Source organism: Lynx canadensis, chromosome E1 (assembly GCF_007474595.2).
Source record: "Lynx canadensis isolate LIC74 chromosome E1, mLynCan4.pri.v2, whole genome shotgun sequence".
NCBI lineage: Eukaryota > Metazoa > Chordata > Mammalia > Carnivora > Felidae > Lynx > Lynx canadensis.
The window spans coordinates 47,331,160-47,343,453 of record NC_044316.2 but is presented as its reverse complement, the minus strand read 5'-3'; the positions used below and the strand labels follow the sequence as shown (position 1 = coordinate 47,343,453).

At 51.5% G+C, this 12,294-nt stretch overlaps 1 protein-coding gene across 2 annotated transcripts in view; it reads left to right on the top strand.

Moving 5' to 3' along the window:
* Positions 1-11,017, top strand: part of PRKCA (protein kinase C alpha) — a 401,401-nt gene extending 390,384 nt beyond the window's left edge. For both annotated transcript variants that reach the window (XM_030295703.1, XM_030295704.1), the window contains one exon: positions 4,395-11,017. In XM_030295703.1, the coding sequence (XP_030151563.1) occupies positions 4,395-4,559 (165 nt within the window). In that variant the 3' untranslated portion in view covers positions 4,560-11,017. The remainder of the gene's footprint in view (positions 1-4,394) is intronic.
* The last annotated feature ends 1,277 nt before the right edge of the window (positions 11,018-12,294 follow it).

Genomic DNA, 12,294 nt, shown 5'->3' with positions numbered 1-12,294 from the left:
ATGTTCCCCACCTCTGTAAGTTTCCTTTCTCCTCCGTCTTGCAACGCGCCTTTACTCTTGCTTTGTTCTGCGCTCTGCCTGCTCCTTTGGGTTTGCTTTGTAATGGCAGTGTTTTCGAGCTACTCATACTCACCCTAATTCCCATACCAGTGACCGTGGGGTTATATTCTACATGACTGAGACACCAAGGTAAAGGACAGAATTGAGACCAACACATGTATTGTGCATTCTCGGTGGCCTCTCCCAGGTAAGAATCACGAGAAGCCGACTTGCGCGGGGCCGGCTCAGTCTCTCCCCACGGCCCTTCCACAGGGGGCACGGGGCTGCGAGTGGATCGTGTGCTGCCCAGAGCCCTGGATGGGGAGCGCCGTGACCCCAAATTCCACCTGGAGCCTGCGTCTTTCTGTGCTTTGTCACCTCTGTATCGTGCCTGACTTCTGGGTTCATTTTATCAATTATGATTTTACCAAACGGATAAGAATGTCAAAGCCACAAAGGAGTTATGTCCTGAATCCAGAGCTAAGGGAGGCAGATAGCTTATTAATAGTGTTACCAATAGTGTTCATTCCTCCTTCCCGTATTGATGACATGCCCTGTACGTGGGTGCGTGCTGTATGTGCTGTGCCTTAGGGCTGTATCGTGCCTGAGCATTTAGAAAGGATTGCACACTCTCGTTCCCTCGATCCGCAAGATAGCATTGGAAGGTGGATGTTCTTTTACAAAGAGGTGCAGTGATTTTCTCAAAGCTGTACCACGGGCTTTTGACCTCTAGTCGGTCCCTCTCCCCACCGTACCTCCCATTTTCCCTCGGGGGTCAAATGCAGCCCTGTAAACACCGACATCCTGTGCTCTCCGCGAGTACCAGAGGACCTGCCTGGGCTCACACCCTGGCCCAGCCGGCTCTGGGCTGCCCCCTGTTGCCCTCCTCACCTCCATCTTTGGTTCCACACCAGTGATGTGGTCCTTCATATCCCAGATGGCAAAAGCCTCGGTTGGTGACAGGCGTGGGTCGCCTTGGGAGGTGAAGACGGTGCGAGTTGCCAAGAGGTTTTGCTAACACGTAGCAAATGCTGCCTGCATCTGTCGTGGGTTGTCAGGTGGCATAGGGCTCAGAGGCCATGACCCACGCAAACCTGCCCGTTGTCACACGCTATGGTGGAAGCTGCCCTTCCAGTGGCCGTGGTAATAACCTTCTGCATCATCCCTGAGGAAGGTCGAGAAGATGTGCGTAGCCTGGCCAGCCTCGTTTTTCACCTGCGCTCTCACCCAGTCATTCACAGGCAGCACCAGTGCCTCTAACATCCAAGATGGCACCTGAGTCCTGCCCACGAGCCGATAGTTATGAGTAAGGTTGGCCCGCAGACGGCAGGAAGAACCTTTTCTGTGTTTGAAGTATAGTAAATACCTTGCTGAAGTCTTTATCTTTTCCCCAAGGATCCAAAGAGCACTGATTTTCATTCTCCTTTTCAGCCATTGATGGGTGCTGTTTTGAGGATGGTTGCAGTTCTCCACACAAACATCTTGAAAAATGAGTAGGTCAAGATCATCTCCAATTTGACTTAAAGGAGATGGTCTCTTTCAGGGCTAATTTCACGGAGTTGTGGAAGGCTCATTTTTTTTTAACCATTAAGAAACCCTCCATGGTGGAAAAATAGACTCTATTTCTCATAGTACCAAACCTATGATTAAAATCCCCCTCCCCTGCTCTTTGTGCTGGGGGGGGGGGAAGCGGCATCCGTCTGGTAGGAGCTCCCTCAGAATAGGAAGTTCTTCTGAGTCTTGGATCTCATCTGATCCTCAGGTTTAGCCTCCAGCATTTCTGGGGCTTTCTTGCCCATGGTTGGCTGGAATACACGAACAGCTTTTTTATTCCTTGCTCCCAGCCTGCCCTTTCACCTCAGTGAACAGGTTTAAGAAAGGTTTTTCTTTGCTGGAATGTGATTTCTCTCTCTTCAGGATCAGAGAACATTCTAGAGTGAAGTAGAGTGGGAAGGAAAAGGAAGAGGTTTCCGGAGGCAAGCAGTCTCGAGACCAGCAGTCCCACTCCCGTGCAGCGTGAACACCAAGCAGAGCTTAGGCTGGCCTGGTCTCCGGGGGCCCCCTTAGCTCTCCTGGCAACCTGCACAGCACGAGGCTCTAAGCAGCGAGGGGTTCTGCCCCACGTGTTACCATTCTTAGCTCCGCAAGCTGCCGCAGCCCTTAGGAGTAATTCTCCCCAGGCTTCTCGGTGCTGATGTTTGTGTGGTCCCCTCTTTAGATCTTGGGGAGTCTTCTTTTAGTTCTTTCGTTTACGTGGCAGCTGAGCTATGGCTTTTGGAATTCCCTTTGGAAGATAATCTGCGAATCCCCTAAAAGTGGTACTCACAGGAAAGGTCAGACCTGCGCCATCTTTTCACAGAACACATCCACAAGCCTAGGGTTGGATGGACGGAAGACAGTCTACCTTGGCTTGCCTTCCTCTTCCTTTTAGAGACTTCGCCTTTTAGTTTTCCCAGAAGTTTCTTCTTGCTCACCTTTGCGTGATTAGTGAATAGAAAAAGAAATGCGAACGATCGCTTTTTGAGGGAGCGCATGTCCCAGCCTCTGGGAGCGCCTAGAGTGGATTTCCATGAAATCTTCCAGGTCGTGGGTATTGCTTAATCACGTTCCCAAAAAACATCGTCCTCAAATACAACTGCCCGTCTCACATGCGGGAGGCAGGACCCATGTGACGAGCAGGCCCAATCGTGGGGCCTCCGTAGAGTGGTTGCAAGGGCCCCACACGGTCCTCTGCCTCCCTCCACACCCACACCCACACCCACACCCACATCCACATCCCCACACGGTAGTCACTGTGTGGACTCTCCCCCCCCACCCCGTTAAGAGTGGGTGGCCACTCACGAAAATGAACCCCCCCCCCCCCAGAAAGGGAAGCCGTCAGTTATGAAGACCTTACTTTGGACTCACGACATGCTTTCCACTGCAACAGACTTAGGAGCAGGGTCTATTGGATGATAAGAAGGTGGAAAAACCATAATGAAGCTAGATTCTCAAAGAGGCCTTCTAGAAGGTGGGAAAGATGTAAAAGAGGAGGTGGGAAACTACCGTCCGTGAGACTAAACCGGCCTTACAAAAATAACCGCAACTCTTGTGCTCTCACTGCATGCTGGGCTCTGTGCAAAACACTGCACCCTTAACCTTCATAGCAGCCCAGGGAGGGGGCACAGCTCTTCTGCCCCTTTCACACTCGAGGGAGTGGGATAGACCCCACCACCACCACCTTCGCAGTTTACCTAGAGCTCTCCGGCAAAGATCCAGGAATGCCTGGTTAGTTTAAAACTGTGCTAACTCAGAATTAATGTGCCTTATGATTAGTTAATTAGTCAGTGCTGCCCTATGATGCCAGCAGGCAGAAGGGTATCATTTGCAACGTGGGGAATGCCATTATTTGTGTCACCGGTGCAAACCCACCCCTCCCTGTCTCGGAGTCGTGTGGGGTCCTGGGGACTTCAACACACCACGACCCTCTGAGTGGCTGAGCAAGTGGGGACACCCCTGCCCCCCACCCGTTTGGGGTCAGGCTCCCAAGCGGTGCCGTGCACGCGGCCGTGTTTCTCGGAGCCTCAAACGGGCCAGCTCTGCCCCCAGGCTCTGCCCGCAGCCCCTCCTGCGTTGAGCGCCCTGGTGGACCCTGGAGGAGAGGAAAATCCAAGACAGACAGCAGGCTTTGCTCTGCCTGTTCAGGGCACCAGAGCAAACCCCCTCCAGCCTGAGACCACCCACGAGGGTCAACCTATCTGCCGGTTGACCAGACAGATCTAGATACACTGAAGCCCAGCTGGGCCCAAGGGTGAACGGCCCAACCTTGCCACCACACCTCTCTCGATGCTGGTCGAGTGAGGTTTTTAGGACTTCGCAGTTGCAAGCACAACACAGCTTTCACTTTGTTACAAATACGGTCGCAAAGAGCCGGGTGCGGGACAGTAATCTCAGCCTCCCGGTTCCGAGGTTGCTGCCTGCGCTCCCACCCAACATCCTAGCCTTTCACCGTGGACAGTGACCCGCGGCCCCGGGCATGGGCATGGGTATCCTGCCCCTCGCCCGCTTGCTCTAAGAAATGACAGTGAAGTCAAACAGGCTGTGTCCTTGCTGCTGCCTTTCTGTCAGCAGTGCCTTTCCATGGAGGGGTTCAGTTCCGAGGGTATTTGAAGGTTTACGACTGAGTGAGTTTGCGTTGTTGTTTGCTGTGCCCGGCTTTTGAATCCAGTAGGTGTGCGGGTTCTCCAGAATTCTTCCTGCCTCGCCAGGCCCTGTTGGCGCGGGCCAAGCTCAGCCTTGCAGAGGCCTCTCGGAGAGCTGCTGCCTGTACTTTGGTAAAAATTACTGACCTGTCCTTTTTTCTCTCTTCTCCACAGTGTGGCAAAGGTGCAGAAAACTTTGACAAGTTCTTCACGCGAGGGCAGCCTGTCTTAACACCACCTGATCAGCTGGTCATTGCTAACATAGACCAGTCTGATTTCGAGGGGTTCTCGTATGTCAACCCCCAGTTTGTGCACCCCATCTTACAGAGTGCAGTATGAAACTCACCACCGAGAACTAACGCCTCCCCAGCCCCCAGCCCTCCAGCAGTGGGAAATGATCCTTAACCCTAAAATTTTAAGGCCATGGCCTTTTCTCCCGTTCCAGATGGAGGCCTGAAAATTTTAGGGTTATTAGTCCAAATGTGAGTAACTGTTCAGGGTTTCTGTCTTACAACCAAGAACATTATCTTAGTAGAAGGCAGTATCATGTACAGTGTTCAGTTTAAGTATGTAGAAGTCACATCTGGCTGTAGATTAACCCTTCCTAAAAAACAAACTCGCCCCCTTTTTTGGTACGGTTTGATATATTTTCCATGCCCTCTGTCAGTTTCCACCATTGGGATTCCCCCAACCAGAGATGTTCAAATGAACCTGTCCCGGTCCAGTGGGCAAGAAAATATCTCCACCTGAGATGTCTTCGGACTCCAAGAATGGGGACCCCAGAATGTGAGCCAGGCGGGATTGGGGGTAGGGGAGACTTGGAAATACCCGCTGCTTCTGTTCTCTGCCTCAATGGAAACAGTCCCGAGATGAATCAAGTCCCTACCGGTGAGTCGTTTGCAAGCTGTTACCAGACGTTGACTGTCTTAACCCAATCATGGTTCAGTGATGACCGGTTTTAAAAAACAGACACCTCAGAGGAATGTTGGTGAGTCTGTCAGCTGCCCTATTTGGATGATAAATTATCTGGATACTTGCATTTCTTTTTAAGAGGCCAAATCTAAGAACTTTGCTAAATCAGCATGTGACATCATTTCAGATCAAGGATAACCCAGTGTGTGTGTACGTTCATTTTAATCTCTGGGAGATTATTCCGTGATCCAGGGTGCCATCCGCAATCATGCCACTACTCGTGAGTGTTGTTAGCCAACCCCCACCCCAACCGATGTTTTGCTGCCTACTTCCTAAGAAGCTGAAGCATACGCCCCATCCCCTTTTGTACTTATTTATTTAATAGGCTGCGGTGTCGTTGATGAGAGTATTGCTGTAAAGGAACTGAACAGAGTGTTGACTGTAGCATAAGTCTCCATCGATCGGTATCTCTCCCATCTCCAGCCCCTGACATCCGCTAAGGGACGGAAACCAATGCAGTTTCGGTCCCCATTTCCAGATCACGTTGAATGGCACACCTGGAGGCGTAGAATCAGGAAAACCTGGATGCGCATCAGCTCAAAGATATTTTGTTGCTCGAAGGATTTTAATATGTTTTGCAAATGCATCATGCAATGAATTTTGCATGTTTATAATAAACCTTAATTACAAGTGAATCTATATTATTGACATAATCGTATCAAGTATAAAGAGAGTATTATAATAATTTTATAAGACACAACTGTGCTATATTTGTGAAGGCTCTTGTTTCTAATCTGCTTCTATGATTAAGTTTTAGCCTAATTCCTTGCCGCCTCCTGTCCCCCCACCCCCACCCCGTGCACACCCCGCACACTGGCACTGTATCAGATATATTAATTTCCTGTCGTAGATCTGATTTTGAAAACGAATGGCTCTTTTACGTGCTTAATTTGATTCTACCTGCAAACAAAAGTTTTGTCGTCGGGGATCGTCTCTGAGAGGACACTCTCTCCCAGCTCCTTAGCAGCATCTTCTGTTCTGGTTCCTATTCCACTCTTCCTCGTGGGGACAGCGGGAAGTGTCGGACTCCCGTACGTCTAGTGTGTTCGTGCAGGTGTGATGTTGCTGCAGCCCCTGGGCTGGATTTTGTTTGGTTTTTCCTTTTCAGCTTTGTTACTGTTAGTGGCTCGGGGTGGGAGGGACAGGAAGACGCCTTCTGCCACGTGTGCTTGGACGCAGCAGAAGGACTCTGTCCGCCTTGCCGCCCCCGGCACGACTTGCCGTTCCCTCCAGCACGTTACAGACTTCGTGAGACAAACCGTCCCGTCCAGCCGCCCCTGGGAACCGCCATCCCCTGGCACTAACGGCAGACTCTTTGGAAGCTGCAGGTTTTCTCCCACCTGTTGCTCGAACTGGCCTTTCCGGTCTCGGCGAAGAGCACTTCTGTGGGGAGATGCTGTGCTGACAACACAAGGTCCTCAGAGAAGCCAGCCTCCTACAACAGAAAGAACATGGAAGCAGGGATCATTTCGTACAGGGGCCTCTCCGTTTCCCCTTATCCCCCACATGCGTCTCTCAACTAAGCACCTCCTCGTTTTTACTCTCTGGCTATTTGCCTGAAATTCACGTCACAACCGCTGAAGGGTCTTTGACATGGCAGACCCAGTCTGTCCTGGAAAGCCTGGACTGGGGGAAGAGGTGGGCTAGGCAGTGGATCCTCCTGGAAAAGAGCAACTTCCTCCGCACCACCTTTTACGGGCTGTAGGCTTCAGAATTCAAAAAGGGCCCCAGCACGCCCAGAGCTGCAGCTCCCCCTGGTCAGTACACATTTTGGGGACACTTCCTCACCAGGTACCCCTCGTTCGGTGCGATAGAAAAGGGACCAGTTCATAGAATGAGCCTAAGAAACAAAAAAGCCAGACGCCCGCCCTGCCCCAGGACTGAGCAGCCGCAGGACGAACCCCCAGCCAAGCCCCAGGCAGTGAGGAAAGTTTCAGAAAGGAACTCGTGGGGTTATGGACTATTTGTTCCCGAGCCCCACGCTGCCTGCCTGTTTTCAAGCCAGCAGGAGTCTCAGGCTTTCCCTCGAACAGCCAACACGTTTCCGAATTCATAATTCTCCAGGAAACCTGTTCTGCATCTCAGCCGGCTTGTATTCTTTCAGAATGCATGGCAGAGTCTTAAGAGGAGATATCCTGGCCGTGGGGCCCAGCCCTTGGCCTGCGGGACCGCAGGCTTGAGCACAAACTTGGAGGAAAGACAGTAAAACTCAGGGCCTGGTGAAGCGTTACCCGTGCTGTACCCTGTTCGGTACGTGGCTTTGTACCAAATTTAGATAAGGGCTAAATGTTTTAAAGGTCTGAGAAGCCCAAGACCGTGATTGCCGGAAGAATAAACCATGGGGGTCACCCTTGCCAACCGTTAGACCAGCTTATAAAGGAATTGATTTATATAAGCCTGTGGCGTGGTCCCACTTCACGGGCGTCGTATGAAATAAAAGTGCAGGGAAGGGGTGCTTTGCTGGCCGCAGCTGGCGGCTGGAATGAGGGAAGCACCTTGGATGGCAGATGACCGGGGGCCTCTTGAAAGACCAGCCCCTGAGTGCCGCCCGAATCACCGAGGACCGCGGAGGTCCAGGGCCCGGGCAGAATCTAGCACAAGCTACTTCTCCACCAGACTCCTCGGTCCGTAACTCTGAGAGGCCGTTCACATCGCCTTGTGTCCTATTGTCCCTTGGACGGTGGCTGCTTCTAAGCAGAACTTCGCTCCGAGGCTACAGACCAGAGGGCTGGCAGTCCTTCTCTCGGCGTCTTGTCTGAAGGCCCTAGATGCTTGGCTTGGACGGAAGGACGTGGAGTGTGCTCCTGGCTGCAGCCCGCAGAGGTTAATGGGAGGTTCACTGAAGGCGGGAAGCAATTCAAAAGGTTGATAGGAGACCCTAGGAACTGAAATAATCGCTCTCTGGCACATCTACTTCTCTTTTATCCCCGTGACCTAGTACCAGTGAATGCAGACCTTCTTAGGAGATGTGTTAGGCTTAGTAGGAATTTTGGCAGAAAATCAGAGAGTGTAGGCCACTCTAGAACTTCCCCTGACATGGTTGGTTAAAAGGTGGTGAAAAACCAAGTGGGGTGTAAGCCAGCAGACAGTTGTGGAGCGCGTCTCTGAGCTGCAGTCCTTAGCAGAGCGTGCAACTTATTTGCTGGGATGAATACACAGAGCCCAAGAGAGACACCCGTTGACGTCCCGAGAAGGGAGAGGTTGGTGGAGGCTGAGGTCAGTAAGGTGTTCAAAGAAGAGCAGGGCTTGAGTGTGTCCAGGAGGATTCTTGCAAGAAGGAGGAAGCCAGGAGAGCGTGGAAGGAGAGGGCAGCTCAGGAAGGAACCTGCTGCTATTTCCAGTGGCTTTGCGCTGTTGGTTGTTGATGCACCTGCTGGTCCCGGAGAGCAGTTTTGCTGTCCGAAACACAGTCTAGTCCTCCTCAGGAAACATCTCCTGAGTGCCAGCCAATTCCTCACTAGTCCTTGAGGCCCCCTTCCCCTGCCTGCCTTGGAGGGGCTCACCATTCCCTGGGCAGAGCCAAACCAGCCAGCATACCCTGGAAGCCAGTAGGTCCCCACCCATTTTCTTCTGTGGCTTCCTGCCAAGAGTTAGGGCAGCTGGGGATGGATGGAGAAGTGGCAAAAATAACTTCACACTGCAGTTCCCACCTGATTGCACTTCGCAGGACAAATTTGGGTTTTTCCTGCTGGGATCTGACTTCTCGGCACCAAAGAGGGAGGAAAAGTGAGAGTCTTATGTTTTTAAATGCCTCAGAAAGGCAACACCAACTGACTGTCATTTTCTCACTTTGGTCTGATGAAGCCAATCACCTCTTTCTTGTGTGTGCTTATCACACCATTTCCTGTCCCTTTAAACCCAGCAAGGGCGGGGCGCCTGTTCCCCCACCGAGCACACTCAACAGTCATCATCAAGAAATAGACGCTGACCTGGGGACCCAGATAGGATGGTCCTAACAGTTACAGGAGCAGCAAAGCCATGACAGTTACAATGAAGGAAAGGGGCCCTCTACTGCTTAGTGACTGCACACTAATTTGACAAGTGGAGAAATCGTTTTAAAACATTTTCCTTGAGTTCCTTGGGTTACATTTTATGAAATATACCAGACTGTAAACATTTATGTCATTTCCCATCTGGGCCGACGCAACAAATCTAGGGAATGCCATATCTTTCTGCTGCAAAAGATACAGAAAATTGGGAAAGGTTACCTGAGTTATAGCAAGCAAAGGCATCTAGAAATGGTGTCAACCCCAATTCGGTTAATTCTCTGATGTCAGGGACTCTTGGAGAGTTGAAATCATGTATGACCAGGAATCCCATGCCTCTGATTTATGTGATCAGATGTCAGTTCATAACTGTGTAGGTCCCACTCAGTCATGAAACAGCCTTACAGTGACCCTACACTAAGGCCCACGAGTTCCAAAGACTTTTTTTGAAACCCTTAGGAAGAAATTAATTTGTTAATTCCAGTAGAACAACCGAGTATACTGGGCTATTTGTACTTTTTTATGGAGAACTTTAATAACTCAATTCTTCTTTTAAGATAAGTTTTTAAAATGAAATTACTGACACTTTCATAAGATTCCAATCCCTTGGAGTCTATAGGAGGACTCAGACGGGGTCAGGCTAGAGCACCCCTGACCTGCACTCCCACTGCAGGATTTTCCCATGCCAGTGGTATATGGAGTCCACATCAGAGTGGCTGGAAATCAGGTGGAATGTGTTGTCAGACTGATGCCCTCCATGTTTTGAATGGACACTGGGGATAACCGTCTAAGGTCTAGAGACTTTTGGACCATAGGAAAGATAGCTTTGTTGTCCCCCTTCCAGATGGAGCCCCGGGATAGCATTCCCCTGGGATCCCTGGGGTCCCTTTCCTTGCTCTGTGAGGCTCTGTGACCACCTTTTTGGTTTGAGGGGCAGGACATTTCCTCAGCTCTGTCTCCAGTCCCCATGGGTCCCCAAGTCTCACATTCAGTGAAGATTCAGAAGTGCCCTGTAGAGATTTTGTCCACTGGGCAATTCAGATCTAATTCAATATCCCCAAGAAAGAAGAGGTGTGACAGCAAGCACCCCCTGGGGCATCTGTTTCAGAACCCTCTCTTATGTGAGTAGACAGAACCCCACTTTTCAGAAAACTATCAAGTCTTTATAAGAACCTTTTTTTCTTTTCTAAAATAAGACAAAAGGTGGCTTTGCATTTTCTGATTAAATAACTGTGTCTTTGTCTCCTCTGCTTAACTTTAGGAGTATTTATTCCTGTGATTGTTCGTAGATTTTTGTTGATATTCTTCCTGGAAGGATGTGATTCTTTTCTTAAGGGGATTAGCGGACTATTCAAAATCATCCACCGAAGGCAGTTATTCTTTTGAGTCTAAATGGTCTAAAAATTCACCTCATATCCTTTCTATCAGGGTCTTTCAGAATAGCTTTTATAGATGGTCAGAGACATTTGAAGTCATTGCTTTTGCCACATGTTCGTGTGTGTGTGTGTGTGTGTGTGTGTGTGCGCGCGCGAAGGACAGGTCATGTTTAAATCGTTAATTGAAAAACATCGTGTAAGACCCCAAATTCGGACGGAGGAGGAAGAGGAACAGGTGGTGGTTGAGGTTTTCCCTTCTGTATAAGCACCTACGAACGAAATGTAGAGGCCATTCAACTGTCCAGTAACATTTGGTTTAAAGCAGGCGAGATAGATGTATAAATTCAGTGCTTTCCTCACTTTGTAGAACCTCTGATCTTTGTTTGCATGATATGCTTTGTTAGACACATTAATTGTAGTTTGGAAGCAAGTGTGTACAAATAAATATAACGATCATTGCTCAGCGTTCTTGGTCTCATTTGCTCGAGCCCTTGGTGGCTTCACCGTTCTTTTTCAGCAAGCGTGTGGCCAGCTTTGGGTGGAGCCCGGGGTCCTTGTTTTGTTCACGCGTGTCTCCGTTTAAGCGGACACTGGTTTATCGTAAAGCGCGTTGTGCTTTCATTTGAAACCCAGACGGTTGCCGGGTAAAGTAGTGGTAGGTCACTCCCTGGGTCGTTTATCAGCCGCCGGTGGAGCGCCCGCTGGGGGCCGGGAGGGGCGCCGGGCGCCAGGGACGTGCTGGGAAGGGGAGAGGAGCGCCCTGTCCGGGTGGCCCCTGCCTGCCGGGGGCTTCCGTTCGTCACTCCCAAACCGCGGGGGACACACAGCAGCTGATGTCGACGTCGCCCATCATGTTGGCCACACTGCGGACCCGGCTTCGGGACCGCCAGCACTCTTGGCCTCGACAGCCCTCATCCTGGGTTTATTTTATTCGTGGGCGAAAAACGGGCGGGGGGGGGTGTAATTTTTAAATGTGAAACAGGCGGGGAATATTCACACCCAACACGGGGGGGGGGGGGGAGTCACGTCAGGAACGAGTAAAAGCCAGTGACAACAAGAACACTCCTAAAAGCCGAGGGCCAGCCTTGGCAAAGTCCGCCTTCGCTTGCTCGCTCGCCTCCTTTTGGGGGGCTGCTCCCCCTTCATGATCTCGGTTTCATCCCTCGGCCGCCTCTCTCCCTCCCCGTCCCCCGCCCGCAGCCTCCAGCCCTGTCCCCTCCCAGTGCTCTGAGTGGGGTTCCTGAGCACCGGTGTCCGCTGGGTGAAGGTCCGGTCCCCAAACTGCCCGGCTCCCACCCAAGCCTCCCGGAGGTTAAGGGGGTCTCAGCTGCCAGGGGGACGGTTACTGAGCAAGAATAGCCTAGAGCAGGGTGCCGTCGCTGGCTCCTAGGCCGGCCCCGAACTTCACTCTGGGCTGGTGGCTTTACCGCGTATGTATGCGGCTCGTGCCTCTTCCTCACGCTGCCTCGCAGATCGGCCCTGCGCCACGCGGCTTTTCACCGCGCCCTCAGCTGCCCCCCGTGCGCCCTTTGACCCCGTGAGGCTGGTTAGGCGCCGCGTTTCGTGGCATTTCCTTTTCCGCAATGCAGAACGGCGCCCTGTGGGTCGTCCTGCACAGAGCAGGGTCCTCAGCCGCAGCCGATGACCCCCAGGGCCTGAGCGGGAGGCGCAGAGAGAGAGAGAGAGAGAGAGAGAGAGAGAGAGAGAGAGGATGCCTAGCAGGTTCTGCACTGTCAGGTC